This window comes from Pituophis catenifer, unplaced genomic scaffold (genome assembly GCF_029215685.1).
Source record: "Pituophis catenifer annectens isolate HBS135680 unplaced genomic scaffold, rPitCat1.0.hap2 SCAF_1, whole genome shotgun sequence".
NCBI lineage: Eukaryota > Metazoa > Chordata > Lepidosauria > Squamata > Colubridae > Pituophis > Pituophis catenifer.
This window is the reverse complement of record NW_027256881.1, coordinates 157,067,839-157,090,219: the sequence shown is the minus strand read 5'-3', so window position 1 is coordinate 157,090,219 and position 22,381 is coordinate 157,067,839. Positions and strand designations below refer to the sequence as shown.

Genomic DNA, 22,381 nt, shown 5'->3' with positions numbered 1-22,381 from the left:
AGTTGCTGAGCTTTCATCCCTATGTCTTGCCTGTAGCTTAACTGAAAAGTTGTAATGGATCCATTCAACTATCTGCACAGAATTGTAAACTGTGCTGCTCACCATTGCATTCCTCCAACATTTTGGCAAAGGAATTACCATTTAGTATAGAAAAGCTATGTTGGCCTGTTTTGTGCAAATATAGCGGAGAGACAGAAGTAAGCACTTTTTTGCTCCCTCCACAAAGTAGATGCTCAAGTGGATCTTAAGATGGACTCTATATTTTGATCTATCCTGAGACTTTCTCCTTTGTGGTTCATTGGTTGTCCCTTCTTCTTCAATATTCTCAGCTCCCTAGTAAACCTTGGAAGTGATCTAATTTCATGGGATTAAAGGGCTCTTATGGATAATCATGACAACTGCTTTGATAATCTGATTCTGTATTCCTGCCAGGACATCAACAGAATCACATCTTCATCCTACTTCACATGAAGTAGCAAATCTCCAGATGATTTAGGAAACCACCAAGATTCATCAGGTGCCTGGGTTGGATCATTTAAACCACTCTTGCAGCCTTCCAGAGATTTCTGCCAAGTATCAGTCTAAAACAGAATAGAGAGATTCTGTTTACGACAATGAAGTCCTAAGGGGTTCTCCTGCAGACCATCAAGGCCTAATAGATCACTGGTTGCAGAGCCTGCACAAGTTATTGGTCTGAATGTCTTTTTTTTGAAGCAGGATGAAACTTCTCAGCTACCTTAGTGGACAAGACTAAATATAATGGCCTGAAACCAGAAAGAACTAGATTTAAGTTTTATAGTAAGAAAAATGTTTTGACAACAGTTTGACAGTACCATTCAGCTACCCGGAGAGATGTGGATTCTCCACTTGGAGATTTTCAAGACATGAATCGAACAAGCCATTCTTTAGATATATTTTAGTTCAGGGGCTCTCAGTGGGAACTTTTGCTTTCAGGCTGATACTAATTCTGCCCTTGTTCCTTAGTCTTTTATTGGCCAGGATGGGAAATTATTATCTATTATTTATTGTTTATTCAATTTATTTGCTGCCCATCTTGCCATATGTGTACTGCTATCTGCATTGTTACCCCCATTCCATTAGAGACCCCTCCTAACATTATACTAGAAAGATGAATATAAAAAAAGCAGAGGTGTAAAACAGCAACAATGAATGAACACTTTCTTTTTTTAATAAAAGTTTTTTATTTTATCGACAAACAAATATACAATACATAATCAGTGTATCATTTAAGTACATTTTCTTCCTACTCTTCCACTATTATTATCATTTCATTTATTATAACATTTCTCCCACATTTCTTGCTTTTCTATTCATACATTTATCTATCTTCTTTCTCTTTCTTCTTCTTTGCTCATTACATTACCCTATATATATATCTTCTCTAACCAATGATAAAATTGCCCCCATACCTTAAATATTCCAATTCCTCTCTTTCTTTAATTGTCAAAGTCAATCTATTCATTTTTGCACAATCCAATATGTTCTGATAAACACTTTCTTGCTGTTGCAAGATCAAGCATGGGATTGAGGCAATTTGCTTCTCTCTGAAGTGATAAATACATACCAAGATATGAAATATGATCATGATACAACCATTTTTTTTTTTAATTTGATTTATATGCCGCCCTTCTCCGAAGACTCAGGGCGGCTTACAATGTGCTCAGCAATAGCCTTCATCCTTTTTGTATATTTATACAAAGTCAGCTTATTGCCCCCACAAACTGGGTCCTCATTTCACCTACCTTAGAAAGGATGGAAGGCTGAGTCAACCTTGAGCCTTGGCGAGATTCGAACCCTGCAGTAATTGCAGGCAGCTGGTCTTAAGCAGCTTAATAACAGGGTGCCTTAAACCCTTGTACTACCAAGGCTCTTGGTATACAACCATATTGTATTCTACAATGTTCTAATTGTTGAGTGTAATATCTAACTACTAAACCTCTTGATTATTTTAAATCTCAGACTTTACAATAAGAGACTGGCCTCCAACATCAGATACATAAGGTTGATATTAGAGAAAAAGGACATGCATACACAAAGTTCCCAGCGCAAGCCTTATTCTTCCACGGAACATCCTCATCTGTGCTTAATGTTTGGTTTTTTTCCCTGACACTGGATTTTTCTGACAGTAGATATAGTGATATCTGCATTAGTTATAATGGCTGGGGAAGATAGACTGAAGTGCTGTCTGTTATTAAATTTACTGGCTCATAAACTGAGGCCGACGGTTAAGGAAGGCTCTTCTAGCTAATGCTTATAAGCTAACTTTGTTACTCTGTAGTACTTAAGGGAGGCTTAACTAGTCTAAACAGCAGCAGTGTTTCCCTTTTAGCTGTGTCTTGGATTAGTAATACATCCCAGAGTTCTGCTGTATCTACATTTGACAGAAGGATTTAGATTAATTAGTTAATGTTTGTAAAGAATTTTGAAGATTAAAGAACAATATAAATGCTAAACGTTACAAGAGGTTGATTGTTTAAATATACAGATTCTTTTGAACACCCTTCTCTTTCCTCCTTCCTATTCTTTTTTGTTTTTTTATTGTTTTATTTTGTTTTTAAAAGTCTGCATCACTTTTCTGTATTCGGTTCATGTCTTTGATGATGTGTTTAATCTGGAGCGGGTTTTTTCTTTCATTTTTTGAGATAATAATTAATCAATTGATTTCTTCATTTTTGTATAAATGATTCTTGGGTTCTTCCTTTAAGCCATACTTGTCATAAATATTATGAATTGAGTATCAAGACTTCATCTGTAAAATTCCACATATTCTTTATTAATGGACCTTGATATTCTGAAATATGCCTCTAGAAATGGGTCTATTTTAAACTGATATTCTAGAATCTATCTCTGTTACTGAATGTACTGAATTTCATACGCCCAGCAACTCCGGTGCAAGATTAGATATGTGGCCATAGAGGCAGATTAAATATAAAGATGAAATGAATGGGTTGTATTGAGTTGAATTTGTATGATCCTAAGCCAGTTTTTGAAGTGGATTACCGGTACATATCTTTAGTTAATTGTTTCAGAGCATATATCAAATCTGAATGATTTCTGAGTCACCTGGCCAGAGCAGTATGTTCCATTCCTTCTTTATGGGAAAGCAAAAAATAAGGGACATTATGAAGCAGATACATAACAAAATTACAATTTATGACTAACCTGCTTTTGGTTTAATGGATCACAATTGAGCAGGACTTCTACTTGAATTGCTTCAATTTCAACAGTTGAACAAAACGTAAAGGTGAATTATTTGTAACAAAGACCATTTCCTTTTTGTGTATGACTAATTCTTTGCTCTGGCCAGTACTGAATAACACTGTTAAGCTAACATTTCTGTGCAATACTAGAAGCAAAAGTCAAATGAAACCATTCCCCCCTTTTCAGTTATTTATTGTTTAAAATGCATGCACAAAAGATGGAATTGAGAACATGACAGTCTGCCTTCTGCAATCTGCCTGTTGGAAAAGTTGTTTTTAGCAGACCTGTAACTGTTTCAGATTTTGGCTGAACAGTTATTATGTCTGTTATGGGTGGTCCTGTTGAAATCAGGATTCTCCCAATACTGATAAAATTTCTGAGTAGTATTTTCTTTAACTTTCCCAAGTCATCAAAGAATTGTCTTTTCCCCCCCCTTTTGGTTTATAATGATTTACAACACACTTTATAAGTATTCCTCTTGTTTTATTAATACTAATTTGGGATGGGAACTGTTTTGTATTCTTATTAGAGTTATATCAGGAGAAATGCACTATTCTGAAGGAATTGAAGAATTCCTTCTCCATTAAGACACAACCTCTTGATTGTGCTCTCTGTAGAACAAGACATTAAGATGACTTCATTATCCAAACAAGAGCGCTACTGTGATGACAGCGATGAATATAACCCCTTTAAAGAAAAGAGTGTGGAGTATATGAACCCTTTTGATGAACCAGACCCTGAACCTGAGGTGCTATTACCTGTCAAAGACTCTCCTCCTCAACCTAGCAAAAGGAAAAATATCCGGCCTGTGGATATGAGCAAATATCTTTACGCTGACACATCAAGAACAGATGAAGAGGAGTTAGATGAGTAAGTAGATCACTTTTTTTTCCTTTGCATTAGTTGGGATTTCAGCACAAAACCTCCAGGCATAAAATATTAAAACCTGATTATTCTTGTATGAAGTACAAGAATAAACTGCTCCGTTAACAGAATTTGAATACATTAAACATTGGGGCATGCGTGTTACTGGCTTTTTTTCTGTGAGGCTTTAAATCATCAAAGCAGAATCTCTGAAGGGAGGCGTAGATACAGATGTTCAGAATGAAAAGCATGCATGCTCAATTCAGGCGTGGCATTGGCTGCTGCAGCAGTTCAGTTGGCTAGTGGCCAGCTTTGAACTATCCATATATGTAAGGAACTATACAATGCAGTGACATTTGAGGATAATGGATGACCTAGTCTTTAGAACTTCGGTACTATCCTTCTTTACTCAATGATCATTCAATACATTTAAGCAGTTCTATAGAATTCAAGACCTCTCCCCCTTTTCAAAGTGTTGTATTAGATGTATAATGCAAAGTTCTTTTCTTGATCGGTTTTAGTAATAATAGTATTGATTGCCCCAATATTTGAAGAAGATGAAACTAATTGTGTTTTCTCTGTTATAAATACAAATGGTGGTCCCAGGTCTTTCCTATTCTCCCCCCCCCCTTTTTTTTTTTTTTTTTTTGTCCTGGAAAGTGGGTGTATATTTTTCTAACTTGTTTTGTTGGCTTGTTGCTTTGAAAAATAATTTCAACTTGGCCAAGTCTGAGAGTTGGTTTTGTGTACAAATTAGATGAGAGTAAGTCAAATCTTCATGGCTAAATGGACATAGCTATGCAGTTTCCTTAACTTCAGTACCAGTTAAGTAAAGTAGTTTGCTGGAATTTTTTTTTTTAATCCCCAGCCTAATATAAGTATTAAGCAGGTCTGACTTGTGTTTCATTGCAACTGTAGCTTCCTTCCCTTTTTGTAGCATAACAGTTAACTTTCAAGACAGTCAAAGTGTGAAGAACAAACCACCCACCATCTTTTCAGTGGCAATTGCTGCACCATTCCTTCTGGATTCTAGGCACATGTTTACACGCGCATTAAGGATCATATAAAGAAGCTTATTTCCTTTTTCATTGAACTTCAGTTTATTTATCAAGCAATCCTTTGCTTCCACTGTGCTGTTAGGCTATTTATGTCCCTGCATTGTCAGCACAATGTCTCGTAATCAGACTTTCATCAGCAGTATCCCTTGGTGTACTACAAAGAATATAAAATTGAGAAACAGGAACCATCAATTCAAGCTGTAGATGAATCTCAATCCCCCATTTTGTATGCATGTCACTGTTTTTGTGTTCGGTCATAATCTCTTCTGTAACATTTTGTGAGTTTTAAAAGAAATTTCAAGAACTTATTTTCTATATTGTTCTTTCTCTTTAATATGTGCAACTGGTATGCAAATTTATAAATTTACAGATTCATAAAATTTGTTTTTTTTTAAAAAAAAAATAGCAATAGTACTTAGACTTATATATCACTTCATAGTGCTTTTACAGCCCTCTCTAAGCGGTTTACAGAGTCAGCATATTGCCCCCAACAATCTGGGTCCTCCATCCTTGGAAGGATGGAAGGCTGAGTCAACCTTTAGCTGGTCAGGATCAAACTGGCAGTGGGCAGAGTCAGCCTTCTAACCACTGCGCCACCATGGCTCTTACACCAATGTTTTACTTGGATAACCACACTTTGAAATGTGAAGTTAGAAAGCTAACTGCATTCAGTCTCAGAATCTAAGAAGAATTAGGTCAGTGTCCTCAAAATATGGACCAAATGAAATTGATTGACATCCTTAGTGATAGAGGAAAAAGACCCTTATTTTCTGCATACCTCACCAGGAATGGTAATGAAAGAGAAGTACTAAACAGGACTATCTGATAAACTACAGCATCAGGCAGCGTTTTAAAATAAATTAATAAAGGCAGCCTCCAGCTGCTCACCTGAAATCCCATCCAGATACATTTGGATCATATGGGTGGCACAAGAAGCCCTAATTCAGTGGAATGGCTCAGATTTCACATAGAGGAGATCACAGGGTCAGTTTCTGAATGTGATGTTCTCTTGAAGAAATCTGGAAAGGCTTCTGTATGCAAGCACAGTGGCTTCTGTATGAATCAACTGGATAGAATACTATCTGGATTATAAAGATCTTCTGAAGCTTCTCATCCTTGACTCTCTAATGATACTCCCCACCAGGATCTAGCTGCTCCTCCTTAGCAATGCAAAAGATCATCTTTCTTTCCTTAACAGATAATTGTCAAACTCGTGGCCCACGGGGCAGATGTGTCACGCTCTGGCCATGCCCATGCCCGGTTTGGCGAAGGGGGGGAAAAGTTCCGATATGTCATGTGACACTGCGGTGACGATGTGAGTTTGACACTCCATTCTAGATTATTAGTATATAAAGGAGTAGGATCACAAATCCCAAAGTATGCTAGGAACAATGTTACTGGAATCCCCAACTATGGTTTCTTTGCAACAAAAACATACTAGTACTGTATCAGAAACATTCCTATAGATCTCCTTTAATATTGGTTAGCCATTATATATTGCTTAATGATCTCTCATGGAGCTTTCATGGAAATTGTAAACTTGTAGCAGCTTTTGGAAAAAATACATTAGCAATTCCATGAAAAGGTGTTGGAAACACTGTATTAATTCTGCTGGTTGTGTTACGGATAGCACCTGGGAAATTCACATGAGGAAGTCCAATTCTCTATATGTAATGGAATAATACTTATTGGATACAAAGAGGCTGGATTCACACATCACAGTAAGCCATAATTTTTGTTACAAATCATGATTGGATTTGCACAACATATTTGCCAGTGCTTCTCAACCTTTGGTCCACAGACCCCTGGGGGGCTGTGATGACATCACAGGGGATCTGTGAAGACTTGAAGAAATTTAAATCTTGAGGGTCTTGGCTATGGTTCGTGACCACAAAAGTTATTTAAAAGGTCTCCATGGTGAAGAAAAGGTTGAGAACCACTGTACCATGCAGTAAAATATAATTTGCAAATCATAGCATTTGCATTCATCCAACATAATAAGTCAGAATTGAAGTACAGTATGTGTATATATTGTGTCAAAGGAAAAAAGTAGTAATGTCTGGAGCACATCGTTCTTGTGTCTAACTGCACAATAAATCTTATTGTGGAAGTAAGGAGGAGGAGGAGGAGGTGGTGTGTCATCCAAATTCCAGCAGTTCCAACCACAACCCCACTCCCAGCATTGAGGAAGTAGTTCTGTAATAACTGAGAGAATACTTATTCTTCCTTTGCATAAACTAGCAGTGGAACTCTGTGTACACAGTGACTGTCACAGTTATCCAGATTTTCATTCTGCAAAGTTGATAGGCATGGAACCATGAGTGTTCATGACAGGGCAGGGCAATGATGAAATGCGCATCATGAGATCATTGCAGAATTGCTGTGATTTTTGTAATTGCTTTAGGTCTTAGGATAGAAATACATAACCACAGCATTTGTGTAATGTCATTGCATTTGTGCCATCATTTAGCATCAAACTGATCATCATGAGTAAACATGTAGAAAATGCTTCCAATTTGAAATAATTTGAGTTTGAAACACCTTGCTTCAGAACATTTCTTCTGAGGTTGGAAACAGCTTGTTTCAAACTGGAATGAGATGTTTCAGCTACAATATATTTTGTGCTTCTCTAAACAGGTGTATTAAGCCAAGAGATGAATGGAGCAGTGTTCTAGGAGAGAGTTTAAGGATGTTAAGCCTAAATAAGACTAGCCAGGTGCGTCTGAGAAGGCACACAGATAGTTGTGATGGTGGTAGTCCACCTTCAGCATTGCTTCTTAGCAGGTGTTGCTCTGGATTCTGGAAATTATAAAGTATAGTTGAAACCAGTAGCCCCTGAGAGACCAATCTTCCATGAATTTCTCATTCTTGTTGCTGTTTAAAGTGTTGGCTATCGCCACATTTTATAAAAGTGAATCCCTCAGTTGAATTATGTGATGCATGCTTAATCCATCTTCCACATATTGTTGTTGGGTATTTGTCAGAGGTGTTATGTCTACATAAGCCATTAGCTCTTCTAGAAGCTCCTGGAGATCAAGCTACTTGTCATCATTCCTTTTCTTCTCAGTTCCCATCACACCTGAGGCCAGACCAAAATAGGCTGATGTTTCATCTGTTTTGTCCATGTTTAGTTTTTCTCCTTATCCATGTTATTGCATACTCACCTTTCGGAAACCCTTTGAGATTTACAGGAATATGACACAGATTTTAAAAATTTCAGGTCACCTTTCTGCAAATGAAGAAACGGCACTCATTGGGTGCAATGCACAGTGTGAGATAAGCATTTGTTTCAAATCTGTTCTCATTTTGTCTACACTCTAAATCAAACAACTCTAATCTTTTCAATCTCTTTTCACAGAAGTGTCTCCATCTTTCTTATCATTTTCATCATCCGTCTCTGGATCATCCTATTTTTTCTCCTGTATGTCTTTTTTAAGATGTGGTGACCAGCCTTGCCTGCAGTATTCAAGACGAGGGAACCCTCTGTGATTTGTGTGATGGCACTGGGACCCTTTCAGTATTGTTTTGCTTCTCAGTCACTATGCATGCATGCCTTTTGCTTGTATAACTCTCCATGATTATCTGCGGAATTGAGAAGTATTAAAAAAAAAAGTGGCTTGAATTCTGGAGAAGATGTTCATAATTACAAGCAAAATATATTTACTTCAAAGCTGTCATCCTGCTATGTAACCCATTAAATCTAGGAAAAATAATATAGTGAAATCTTAATTTAACTGTAGGGAAGAGGGAATATTCATTATTCCCAATTGTTCTGTAAATTGGATAGTTTGTTATTTGCAATGATATTATTATGCAACTGACACAAATTACTTCATTTGTGCATTGTTACACCACACGTATCATTTCTATTGTGCAAGTGATATAACTTACTTATACAACTGATGTAATCATTTCATCCAGGTCTGCTAAGTCAAAATTTCCCTGTATAATATAGTTGTTCATTTGTACATTTAAATATAGAATTATATATGGAATTTCTAGAACTAAATGCTTTTGGCTTTTGTGTAACAAATTTTCAAGAGTTCTGTTCCCCGCATCATGTTCCAAGTTCTCAATTTCTCTATAAATAGTCCTTGACCTATGCCCATTATTAGGACCAGAATTTTTATTGTCAAGTAAGGAAGTTGTTAAGTGAATCACACTCAGTTTTACAACCATTTTTGCCACAGTTGTTAAGCAAATCACTGCAGTTGTTAAGTGAATCGTGCAGTTGTGATTCAAGCCAGTGAATCTGGCTTCCACCATTACTTTGCTTGTTGGTAACAGGTTGGTAAGGTCATAAGTGGTAATCACATGACCCCAGGGTACTGCAGTCATCATATACAAATACATCTCAGTTGCCAAGCACCCAAATTTTGAACACATGGAATTGTTGCACAAGTCATAAGGTAATGGTCATGAAGACCAGTCATAAGACATTTTTTCAGTGCCATTGTAATAGTCAATAAACCAGGGGTCTCCAACCTTGGCAACTTTAAGCCTGGAGGACTTCAACTCCCAGAATTCCCCAGCTGCATTAAACTAATGGTTATAAGTCAAAGACTATCTGTATTGTTCACTCAGTGCCTCTGTCAAGTTTTAAAAGAAACTTAGCTGCGCTTGCAATTCTGTACAGATTTTTAAACAAGTAATCTGTTACCAATAAGACCATTTTCTGTCAAAACTAATAATTGTGCCTACTAAGACATTACAACTATTTTTGGTGGTCACAAACCTTCATTACTGCAAAAACATTTCTTGGTCTTTTGCAATACAGATGAGAAGGTAGTATCAGTATTGTAAAGACATTTTAAATTAGTATTTCTGTTTTCTCTGTGGTAAACTCTTTAACTTAAAATTCCATAGTTTTGCCCTCTGTATTGGCTCCTATGTGATTTGAGAATTTGCCATTAAGTCACATTAGTTTTTATCTTCTGAACCAAACTTTTTAAACCAGCTTCTGTAAATCAGATTAAATCAGAAAATGTAAAAACAGGCATTATCTTGAAGGGATGTCATTGTACCTTTAGGTGCATGTATTGAGCTTTTACCCTCTTTAGGTTTTCCTTCATTATAGCTTGTTCAGAAAGCAAATATATTAAATGTACATAAGTGGTTCATCATGATTCCAGAGATCTCTACCAAAGGTTTTTCCACAAGAGAGAGCAAAATTTGTTTGACTTATCTTCCCCATCCCCTAGCATTCTTTTTGCCATATTCAGCTCCCAGGGAGTCCAGTTTTATTTCCCTAGTTTTTATTTACCAAAAATGTAGGGGTTTGTAAATAGTCCTTGACTTCCAATCACAGTTGGGACCAGAATATTTTGTTGTAAGTTGTCGTGGTTGTAGGTTGAGGCACCCACATGACCAGACCCAATTTTTTTACCATTATTACAGTGGTTGTTAAGCAAATCACAGTCTCATAAGTCCGAATTATGTGGTTCTTAAGTGAGGCACATGATCCATTTTCCCAAATCAATATTTTTCCCCCGGAAACTAGCAAAAACAGCTAGAATCGGACAAAAAGCATTGTAATAATTGATTACAGTCATGTGATCATGGGAAGCTAAAACCAATAGTAAATGTGGGCCAATTGCCAAGCGCTCAAAATATGTTAATGTGACTGTAGTGCCAGGTGTGTGTGTGATGTTTTACAGTGGCCGGAAGTGCTTCAGGGGCTGTGAAGACTCTTTCAGAGGCGTTTGTAACTTTCATTGAACAGCTGGTTATAAAATAAGGACTACTAGTAACATTTAAAAAAAGATAAAGGGTTCCCCTGTCCAGTCCTGTCCGATTCTAGAGGGCGGTGCTCATCTCCATTTTCTAGCCAAGGGAACCAGTGTTGTCTGAAGATGCTTCCGTGTGAAATTCTACTCAAATTGCCCTTACTTTCCAGAACAAGTAAAGATCTGGGAAAATAATATATTTTAATACTGCTTTTGCTATTTTGTGCATATCTTAGCTCAAGTTCATACTTTTTTCTTCACAATTAACTAGTCACATGAGCTTAGCATAAATATAATTTAGTGAAAGTCATGATCACATTTTGCACAGTTGCACAAATTTCTGGACAAGAGTATTTCTTCTTAAGTAACTGAAGCATAATCTTGGATGAAGGGGCATCTCTTATGCAGGAACAACCCAGAATAAATAAATTATTTAAACATTAAGGACTTAGGTAATTACTAAAATATATTTTGAACACCTTTTGAGAAACTAGGTTTCATATATGATAATACTAAATTGAGTGTGTTTCTAGGTTGTATTTAAAATGAACTAACTTAAATGTGGGTGAGATATGGAAATATGTGTCACATATTTAAAACTTCTGAGAAGTTTTTAAGAAACTTAGGAAAAGTTTATTTTCTTACAAATAAATATGCGCATGTGCAAAAGATAGGAAAGAAGATCCTGTAACTGTGAGCAGCTTACTCATTACTCACTTAACATTAGATATAGGGTAATCTCTGACAGATGTTGAATCTTTGTTTCCAAGGCCGTAGGGGGTCAGATAGTTTGCTATCAAAACATGCTGTGTTTGTTAAATGTCCACACACAAAAATAACTTTTAGAACAAAAGAAAACTCTGTAACATCCCATGTATAATGCATTGTTCTTATCTTTTCTCATCATTAATTTCACCCTGCTTTGAATTTCCTCTGTTTGAGGACAGCTTAACAAGCTTGTTAGCAAAATTAAATGATTGACAGACATTCTTGAGTTTTCTCTTCTAAATGGAGTGCCATTCATTTTCTGCCTTTGCCTTTTGTCATGCAAGTCTCCATTGTTTATTTTGCCATCACTCTGAGCTTTGATTTTGTTTATGTTTTTTGCATTTGGCGAGCACTGAAGTGAGAACACCTCAAAGGTGCATTCACTTTGCAACCTGGTTATTTTCCTCTCAATTATTTCTTTCGTTCAACTAGATCCACATCTTCTGTCTGTAATAAACAATGACAAAACAACTCTGCTGTACAGTAGTTTATGAATGCAGTTAGGTTTTATATTTGCTTTAAAGCCTTTCCTCTTTTTCCAGAAATCTAATTATATAATTAGCAAACTTGACTCCTCATAGAATTACTTACTATAGATTTGTTTCCTGGTTATAAAAGAAATTGCAAGCCACAGGGTGGTAGTAAATGCATTAACATCCTTATTTATATCCTACTTATCTAACTCAAAATCCAAACCATTCAGAGTGCTTTTGAGATTGAATTAGGAGAACAACAACAATAAAATTAATTATTTGCTTGCTAGAGAAAATAAATATAAATCCAAAATCATACAATTAAAAGGTAATCTGTTAGAAAACTATCCAAACTGCAGGCCAAGATCTCAATGAATGTGTTTAGCAACATATGGATCTCTTGATAATGGAATTCCATAAATTCAAATTATATCATTAAAGGAGGATACAATTTTAGACTCATAAATTGTTCAAAATGCTCTGAAAATAAAATTCCAAATGATTGTTTATAGAGATATTACTAAAGCCTCTTCTAAAACAGTGCAGCTACTGAAAGAATTTTCTACAAAGTTCTCAGTTCTCTGGATCAGATTTGCATGAGTGGAGGGACAAAATAATCCATCAAAATGACCTTTTTTGTTTTTTGTTTAAAGAAGCTTAGGCTGCTTCAAAAGCTTTTTTATAAACACAGTAGTGGATTTAAATCCAAATTCTGAAATACTGTCTATCTGGAGTCTCTGGCAGGGACACCATGTGCTTTCAGAACCTTCCTTGGCACCTGCCAGGCTTCTTCTTCAACCTGGGTTTTTAATTCTGTTTGTTTCTCTATCTATTTATCTATCTATCTATCTATTTATCTATCCATCCATCTATCTATCTATCTATCTATCAGCAATATGCTTGAAAGGAAAGTATCAGCCAATGGTATTGGCTTTAATTCCAAAGAATGCTTTTGGATACTCTCTGCAATATCATCAGAAATAAGCATGGAGAATAGCTGCAGGCCAGTGTTTTGCTTGGAATGTACTAACTTGATCAGGAAGAAAAAAAATGTAATTTCTACAGATTTAATAGCGTCCTCTCTGTGTTCAGATACCTACTTGGGAGCAAATATCAATATTCTAAGACAGACTTTTATAACCTGATTCAAAATCAAAGGTATAAAAAACCCCCCAATTTTTATTTTATTTTAATCAAGAACTTTGATGCAAGAAATATGATAATTCATGAAATGATTAAGTACCTCATATATACATCTTCTCTCTGGGTTATAACAGAATGAGTTGTGAACAAAGACACTATAAGTACATGATTTTAGGAAATATCCATTCATAAAGTTGGGTTATTGTTGTTGTTTGCTTAAGACAACTTGGGATTCCAGTAAACAGTATTTGCTGTTTAGAGATCTCCAATCTCTAAAAAAAATTATAGACTGTATATATAAATTGTATATTCCTTGTCAAATTGCTAGAGTAGCTAACTTGCTAAATTTGAAAATTCATCCCAATGTTGCTTTTCCTTTTACAGGCTTTGTATGCTAGACAACATTTGAACAAAAAAGGAGGCTTTATGTTGGTATAGTCAGCATTATCAATTTATATTATCTTGATTGATACAAATAAAATGAAGAGTTAGAAAACTATTATTTTTACTGCATTAAATCTCAGCCTTCAGAAATAAGTGGTGCTACTTAATATATATAAAGCCTCTATGAATCCATTTTACTCCCAATAAAGTTTTTTTAAAAAAACGGTGACCACAGATTTCTTGACCTAAGGCATTATTTGTACCTAACTACACAAACATGTCACTCATCAGTTTATTTGGGGCAGGAGAACTAGTAGCATAATGAGCAGGTCTTTTGTCTCTATGTATGTCTTTTTTAAAATTAAACTACATTGGTTGCAATTTGGTACAAACTAATTACTTTCCAGAATGGCACTAAAAATACCGAGATAGCAATAAATTTGTTTCCCTTCTTTCAATTAGATCCAATCCCTTTTATGAACCCAAAGCAAGTTCGACTTTAAATGATCAAGTTACTTCAGTGCAAGAAACAGAAAGGAAGATGAAAAGAAAAGCTCCGGAACCACCAATTCTCTCACCTAAGGTAGAAAGAGAAGCAAGTGAGAACATGTCAGCTATTCATGCAGTGAAAGAGCTTTCCTCTTCTCCTAAGGTGTGTACTACCTTGTCAGAAGTCTTTGCTAAAAGTTGAAATCCCTCTTCTTCTGTTGCACATATTGGCAACCTTCTCGGTTAATGCATATGGTTTTGGCTATACATCCTCCACTTATCTTCACTTATTTCATTCATAGTGGGCAGAACCAAGATTTTGAAACCTTATGCAGTGACACAACCAAAGGAATTTCTAAACAGGAGGCTTAGAAAGTTTCTTAGAAATAAGAAACACAAAGTGTTTTTTATTTTCCAAGCATGCTGCAAACTAAAGCTATGTAGTCAGACTTTTTTGTGCTCAGAAACAGTACTTTCCCTCTATTTTATTTATTTATTTATTTCATTTTATTTTTGCCATCAGGTCTAGGTACAAAATTCAAAATGTACTGGAATTTGTATTTTATTCAGTTACAAATCTTGAAAACAACATTAAACTCTTTGAAATAAATGATAGTATCTCAAAGAAATGCAATGAAATGCAGATTATACAGCATGATGCCTATAATCTTATGTAGGCTAACCAAGAATTAAATCCCACCGAGCAAAGTATTTTACTTCAAAGTAAAATTATTCTGGATTGTTCTTGTAACAAATTGTTTGATTTTTCACAAATGAGTATACTTTCAGAGCAAGGGTAAATAATCACTGTTCCCAGGTGTAAGAAATTACTATCGTCTAAATCATATCATATTGGGGAAGTAAATTTAGTCTTAAAATATCATAATTTTAAGAAATGTTGATGCATTCATGTTAGAAAACTTGTTAAGAAACAGCAGCAAGATTAGAGGTAAGTTACATACAACTTTTAGTTGCAGAATCCAAATTGTTAAATTACTTGGAATGTTGCCTAATGCCTATAGAATAACATTGGACCTGATGTGGACTTTGTTCTGCAAATGTAAAGGCTCCAATCTATGGAAAACCTTAGAATTAGCCTAGGAATTATCTGAGCAGAAGGGAAGGAGACAACTTTGATAGCCTTCTCCAACTCTTTGGGGAGATTTAGGAAGCACAGGCTTCTTGATGGAAACTTTCCCTAGGAGAATTCTGCTTCAATGATGGCCATGCCAGGAGAATCAAAGTCTGGATCCAGCCCATTTAGTAATTCTGTCTTTATATTCTCTTTATATTTTCTTACCTTAAATAAGCTTGCTCTTTTCCCAGTTAAAACCATTAAAAACATCAATATTTTTCTTTAATTCTAATTCAGCCTATCTGCAGTATGATGGTTCATTCTTTTTGAACAAAATGGTGTGCTTCTGTTTCTTCTGTTCTGTGAATTTGCTGAACCTTAGGTGTATTAATTTAATGCTTAAAAGTTTTTTTCAAGTACATCTAGCATGGAAGCACAAGAGCAATATGTTCTATTGAACAATTGAATTCAATTGAACAGTTGCTTCTTTCCTTTCATCTATTCATCCAAAGACTATTGTATGTGAGGGAGAAAAAAAAGGTGTTATTAATATAGAACCCCTTGCTTTTAAATAATAGTAAACATGTTTTGCATGTCATTGTGATACCTAGTTCACAATGAGCAAACCTAGAGTAGATCAATATTTGGAAATTAGTCACCTTGCTAATTCCTTCATTGTTTTTCAAATAACAAGAAATAGCACAACAAACTTAATAGTTCTATCTTTGATTTATAACTTACCAGCCTGAAGTGCAAATTGCATGCAATAATATTGCAAGAAATGAATAAATAGCACACAAGAATACCATTTTTTTTCTTTGACCTAACCTTTTCTCTGTAATCTATTGTTTGAATAGATTACTTGTATGATTGTGCTTTTCATTTTAAGGCAGAAAAGGAGATGGTGGGGGAGACATCTTTCACCATGACTTCCAGACCCTTTTTAAAAACCTGTAGCTGTTTTTAAGAGCGGTGTATTTTAGATATCATCATTTCAGTTAAGAGCTGAATGGGAGTCCTTGTCACATCTATCAAACTGCTACTTAATTAGGCAGAAGAGTTGCTGATGAATCCCTGTCCCTCAAGGGCCTTAATTCTCTCAAATAAGGTAGAAAGAGTTTGATACCAGAAGCTTCCCTGGGGAGTGTTTTTTATCAGCAGGACAAATTACAGAGAAAGGAGGCCTGGCAACCGGAGTGTAGAATTGCACTTTTAAAACTTGCTGTATTTGAGCACATAAGCTTAGGTTTCTTTGCAGTAGAGTTTCTGTGATAAGACTGAAGCATCTTACTTGGTTTTTGATTTAGATTAACAAACAGACCAATTTGGTCGAAAGTTCAGATAAGATGCTGACACATAAATTCAGGATAGGAAAAAAACGACTTGTGATGATGTATAACAAGTTGTATATGGTGTAGGTGTCTTTTAATCTTCTTATTTAATTGATTCAGAGTCCATAGCCACTATTCTTTACTCCAAATCTAGTTTGGGATGAGTTTCCCAATGGAAATGGAAGAAGGTTACCTGATCAAATCCTAAATATGTTTTCTATGAATAAATGGAGCTAAGCAATTGTTAATATCCAATTATCAGCCTTTTGGCTAAGGTCAAGCATAGTATCAACACACCACTTTATTCCATCTTTCCCATTTCATTCAGAGAATATCTCCATTTATTATGCATGACTATTGTCCTGTTTACAAATGTGGGTGGGAAAGAGACAATTTGTAAATATTATCTGGAGTAGGGAAAACCTATTTAGTTATTTAGTACATTTTTATTTCTGTTGTTTATGCTTTCTATTTACATATACAGGTGAAACTCGAAAAATTAGAATATCGTGCAAAAGTTCATTTATTTCAGTAATGCAACTTAAAAGGTGAAACTAATATATGAGATAGACTCATTACATGCAAAGTGAGATAGTTCAAGCCTTGATTTGTCATACTTTTGATGATTATGGCTTACAGCTCATGAAAACCCCAAATTCACAATCTCAGAAAATTAGAATATTGTGAAAAGGTTCAATATTCTAGGCTCAAAGTGTCCCACTCTAATCAGCTAATTAAACCATAACACCTGCAAAGGGTTCCTGAGCCTTTAAATGGTCTCTCAGCCTGGTTCAGTAGGAATCACAATCATGGGAAAGACTGCTGACCTGACAGTTGTGCAGAAAACCATCATTGACACCCACCATAAGGAGGGAAAGCCTCAAAAGGTAATTGCAAAAGAAGTTGGATGTTCCCAAAGGGCTGTATCAAAGCACATTAATAGAAAGTTATGTGGAAGGGAAAAGTGTGGTGGAAGAAAAAGGTGCACAAGCAGCAGGGATGACCGCAGCCTGGAGAGGATTGTCAGGAAAAGGTCATTCAAAAGTGTTGGGGAGTTTCACAAGGAGTGGACTGAGGCTGGAGTCAGTGCATCAAGAGCCACCACACACAGACAGATCCTGGACATGGGCTTCAAATGTCGTATTCCTCTTGTCAAGCCGCTCCTGAACAACAAACAACAAACAACATCAGAAGCATCTTACTTGGGCTAAAGACAAAAAGAACTGGTCTGTAGCTCAGTGGTCCAAAGTCCTCTTTTCTGATGAGAGCAACTTTTGCATCTCCTTTGGAAACCAAGGACCCCAGAGTCTGGAGGAAGAATGGAGAGGCACACGCTGCAAGATGCTTAAAATCCAGTGTGAAGTTTCCACAGTCTGTGTTGATTTGGGGAGCCATATCATCTGCTGGTGTTGGTCCACTGTGCTTCATTAAGTCCAGGGTCAACACAGCCTTCTACCAGGAGATTTTGGAGCACTTCATGCTTCCTTCCGCAGACGAGCTTTATGGGGATGCTGACTTCATTTTCCAGCAGGACTTGGCACCTGCCCATACTGCCAAAAGTACCAAAACCTGGTTCAATGACCATGGGATTACTGTGCTTGATTGGCCAGCAAACTCGCCTGACCTGAACCCCATAGAGAATCTATGGGGCATTGCCAAGAGAAAGATGAGAGACATGAGACCGAACAATGCAGAAGAGCTGAAGGCTGCTATTGAAGCATCCTGGTCTTCTATAACACCTCAGCAGTGCCATAGGCTGATAGCATCCATGCCACGCCGCATTGAGGCAGTAATTGATGCAAAAGGGGCCCAAACCAAGTACTGAGTACATATGCATGCTTATACTTTTCAGAGGTCCGATATTGTTTTATGTACAATCCTTGTTTTATTGATTTCACGTAATATTCTAATTTTCTGAGATTATGAATTTGGGGTTTTCATGAGCTGCAAGCCATAATCATCAAAATTATGACAAATCAAGGCTTGAACTATCTCGCTTTGCATGTAATGAGTCTATCTCATATATTAGTTTCACCTTTTAAGTTGCATTACTGAAATAAATGAACTTTTGCACGATATTCTAATTTTTTGAGTTTCACCTGTAATTTCTTGCATATAATTACATATAATTTCTTATTCTTCCCTCAGTAAGGCAGTTTTTAATCTACTGCATTCTAAATAGTCTTCCCTATTATTCTTACTCTCTTAGGTGCAACTCTTATGTTCTTGTATAGCAGCTATGAAGCTCTACAAAACGTAGAAAGTGATATATGTAAATACAGCGTTTGCCATTTCATTTCTTGAGGACTGGTCTCAATCATGTTATCACATTAGCATCTAACTACTAGGCTTGAAATACTGTACTATTCGGAGTATAAAACACAATTTCCCCTCCCCCCCAAAAGAGAGTGGAAATGTTGGTGTGTCTTATATACCAGATACAGCCATTTTTTGCCTCCCGAAGCCCCACCCCATGCGTCCCGTTTTTGCAAAAAATGGACCCATTTTTCACAAAAACAGAGTGTGCAGAGGGTTTGGGAGGCCCGCAGAGTGCCCTTGGGGGCCGGGGAGGGCAAAAAATATTTTTTTTCTTGCTTACCTCTTTGAAATCTTGGTGCGTCTTATACACCAGTGTGTCTTATAGTCCGAAAAATATGGTAGTTTAAAAATACAGTAACTGAATTCTTGCTCTAGTCACCATGTTCCTCCCAGCCTAAGTTTTAGCAATTTTTTGAAATATAGAATTGTTTGCACAATGCAATTTCCTTTTCATATCCCTTTCCAACCATTATCTCTAATTCATCTTCCTCCATTTAAGACATCTATGTCTTGATTTTAAGAAGCTTTTGTTCTATAAATATTAATGTGGTATATTTCTTGATGTATGATGTTACCATATCCATGCTAAAAATGGTTCTGATATCCATATAAGTCACCTAGAAATGTAGATAATAGAAATATATATCAATAGAAGAGAACAATTGTAGCTCATGGTTGACTCCTACAAATACATATAAGTTTATTTTATATTGTATTTTTCTGTGTGACCCACTGAGAGATGTTTTTAATTTGTTGTAGGGGCATAGAAAGATGTCTCAGTCAAACACTTGGTATCCAAAATAGAAATGGCAAAATAAGTATTCAGAGCTATATTCTGTGGATTGTTATCTAATATCTACTATTCAGAAATACATAGCCAATGAACCTAAGAGTTTTCTATTAAAGGCCCTTAATTAAGTAGCCTTTTCTTCGTGAATATTGTCAAGAATATGGTAAAGCCATAAAAGCTAGTGACCAGCATAATGTTTTGTGACAATGGATTCCTTAAGCCAATGATGATACAATAAGAATCTGTGACTTTATTCAGGTGCTATAATACTCTCCATTTATGGAACAACATGAAAAAAAGTGCATCTTTCATAATAAGTGAGCCATTTTGCAATTTGACAACATGGTTTGGGCAAATAATTTTAATTTTCAGCAAATTCCCTTTTTTTTTTTTGTTACAATTTTTGTTGTACAATTTTTTTTGGAATTAGATTAAACAGAATATATTTATATGTGTAAACAATCTTTTAATAGTAAAATGTTCCAATGTCTCTTGCGAAGTTATAAATTAAATTATTACCTAACAATAATAGATATGTATGCCAGATAAATGCTTCTCATTGTTCTCATTGATGGGATTGGACGTTGGTCTTACCTGATACGTCCGTTCTCAGCGTGGGGAAAAAGGTCAGTCAGAATGGGGATACGTCCCGTCCAGCCAATGACCGAGACCTTTGAAAGCCAAGGCACCGCCCCTTTGAGGCCGCCCCAGTTCTTCGTTGAGGCGAAGCAAAGGACTCGAGTGACGTGTCCTCCTGAAGTGAAAAAGAAAATTAATAACACCCCCCCCAACCACCACCAGAAGTACCCAGGGTGGGGCTGACTGACCTTTTTCCCCACGCTGAGAACGGACGTATCAGGTAAGACCAACGTCCATTCTCCATCGTGAGGGAAAAACGTCAGTCAGAATGGGGACATACCAAAGCTTGATGTCACCCGGGAGGGAAGGTACTGGTCCGGTAACTGTCAAGCGAGATGCACCGACTGGAGGACCCTTCTTCCAAATGCAGCATCCGCAGAGGCGAAGGAATCAACCTTGTAGTGCCGTATGAAAGGACTGATAGTAGTCCATGTGGCGGCTCGACAAACTTCCTCAAGTGAAGCCTGAGTCGCCCAGGCAGCCGATGTAGAAGCGCTCCGCGTTGAGTGCGCAGTGATGGAAAGAGGAACCGGAGAGTCAGATTGACGGTAGGCTAAGGCTATCGCGGCTCTTATCCAGCGACCTATGGTAGCACTTGAGACGCGGGTGCCAATGGAGGAAGGGAGGAAAGCCACGAAAAGGGCCTCCGTCTTACGATGACTCGCCGTCCGTGCGATATAAATCTTCAACGCTCGGCGGACATCTAGGGTGTGCCACAATCTCTCTAGACGATGAGAAGGACGAGGACAAAAGTCCGGAAGAACGAGCTCCTGCGCTCTGTGAAAAGGCGAGTTCACTTTGGGGACAAACGAGGGGTCCAGGCGAAGTGTCACTCTATTTGCATGGAAAATGCATAAATCATCTCGCACAGAGAGAGCTGCCAGTTCCGAAATTCTGCGGGAGGAAGTGATTGCCACTAAAAACGCAACCTTGAAGGACAAGAAGCGAAGAGAGACAGAACGGAGAGGCTCGAAGGGAGGAAACATGAGAGCATTAAGCACCTTATTGAGATTCCATGAAGGAAAACGATGTACTGTAGGAGGCCGCAAATTTGAAGTTCCCCGGAGAAAACTCGTGATGATCGGATGATGTGATATGGAATCCTTCGAGCCGCAAGACAAAATAGAAGCGATGGCGGCAACTTGGCGACGCAAGGTGTTGGGTCGTAGACCTTTGCGAAAACCCGCCTGAAGGAAAGTCAAAACATGGAGGATTGAAGCTGAAGTAGGCAACACTGGAACAGTGGAACACCAGGACGCGAAAGCCCGCCACGTGGCCTCATAAATCCGCACTGTAGATGGTCGACGAGCTGCCTGGATTGTGGAAACGATGTCCGAAGGAACCTTGGCCCCCGTTAAGAGGAGCCGCTCAACCGCCAAACGGTTAAGCGAAGCCAGGCTGGGTCCGGATGTTTGAGAAGACCCTGGTACAAAACGACCTTGGAGGCAGGGATCGTCCAAGGAGGGGCCACGGAGAGGTTCATCAAGTCCGCGAACCATGGACGCATTGGCCAGAAGGGGGCCACTAGTAGGAGCTGAGCCTGTTCGTCTAGCAACTTCCGTATAACCCTGGGGATCACCGGTAGGGGGGGGAAGGCATATAGCAGTCCCGATGGCCAAGGACTGCGAAGGGTGTCCGTGGCTTCCGCCTGAAGGTCCAGGAATCTAGAAAAATAACGGGGAAGACGATGATTCGAACGCGACGCAAACAAATCTAGGACAGGGCAGCCAAACCTTGAGATGATCTCTTGGAAGAGCTCCTGGGAGATAGACCACTCGCCCTGATCCACTTGCAACCGACTGAGAGAATCAGCCTGGATGTTATCGGAGCCCGAAATGTAATCAGCCTTGATGGAAGCCAGGTGCTCCTCTGCCCAAACGCCCAGCATACGAGCCTCATCCATCAAGAGACGAGATCTAGTGCCCCCCAATTTGTTAACATGGGCCTTAGCTGTCGTATTATCAGTAAGGACCAATACGTGTCTACCTTCCACGATATCTTGAAATTGCAAGAGAGAGAGACGAATGGCCCGCAATTCCAACAAATTGATACTGTGCAGAGACTCCTGAGGAGTCCAACGACCTTGGGCCATATGATGAA

General features: G+C 37.5%; 1 protein-coding gene across 3 annotated transcripts in view; it reads left to right on the top strand.

Annotated features, from left to right (window-relative positions):
• Window positions 1-22,381, top strand: part of EHBP1 (EH domain binding protein 1) — a 297,594-nt gene that overhangs the window by 116,692 nt on the left and 158,521 nt on the right. For all 3 annotated transcript variants that reach the window (XM_070933087.1, XM_070933086.1, XM_070933088.1), the window contains 2 exons: window positions 3,840-4,092; window positions 14,101-14,290. In XM_070933087.1, the coding sequence (XP_070789188.1) occupies window positions 3,840-4,092; window positions 14,101-14,290 (443 nt within the window). The remainder of the gene's footprint in view (window positions 1-3,839; window positions 4,093-14,100; window positions 14,291-22,381) is intronic.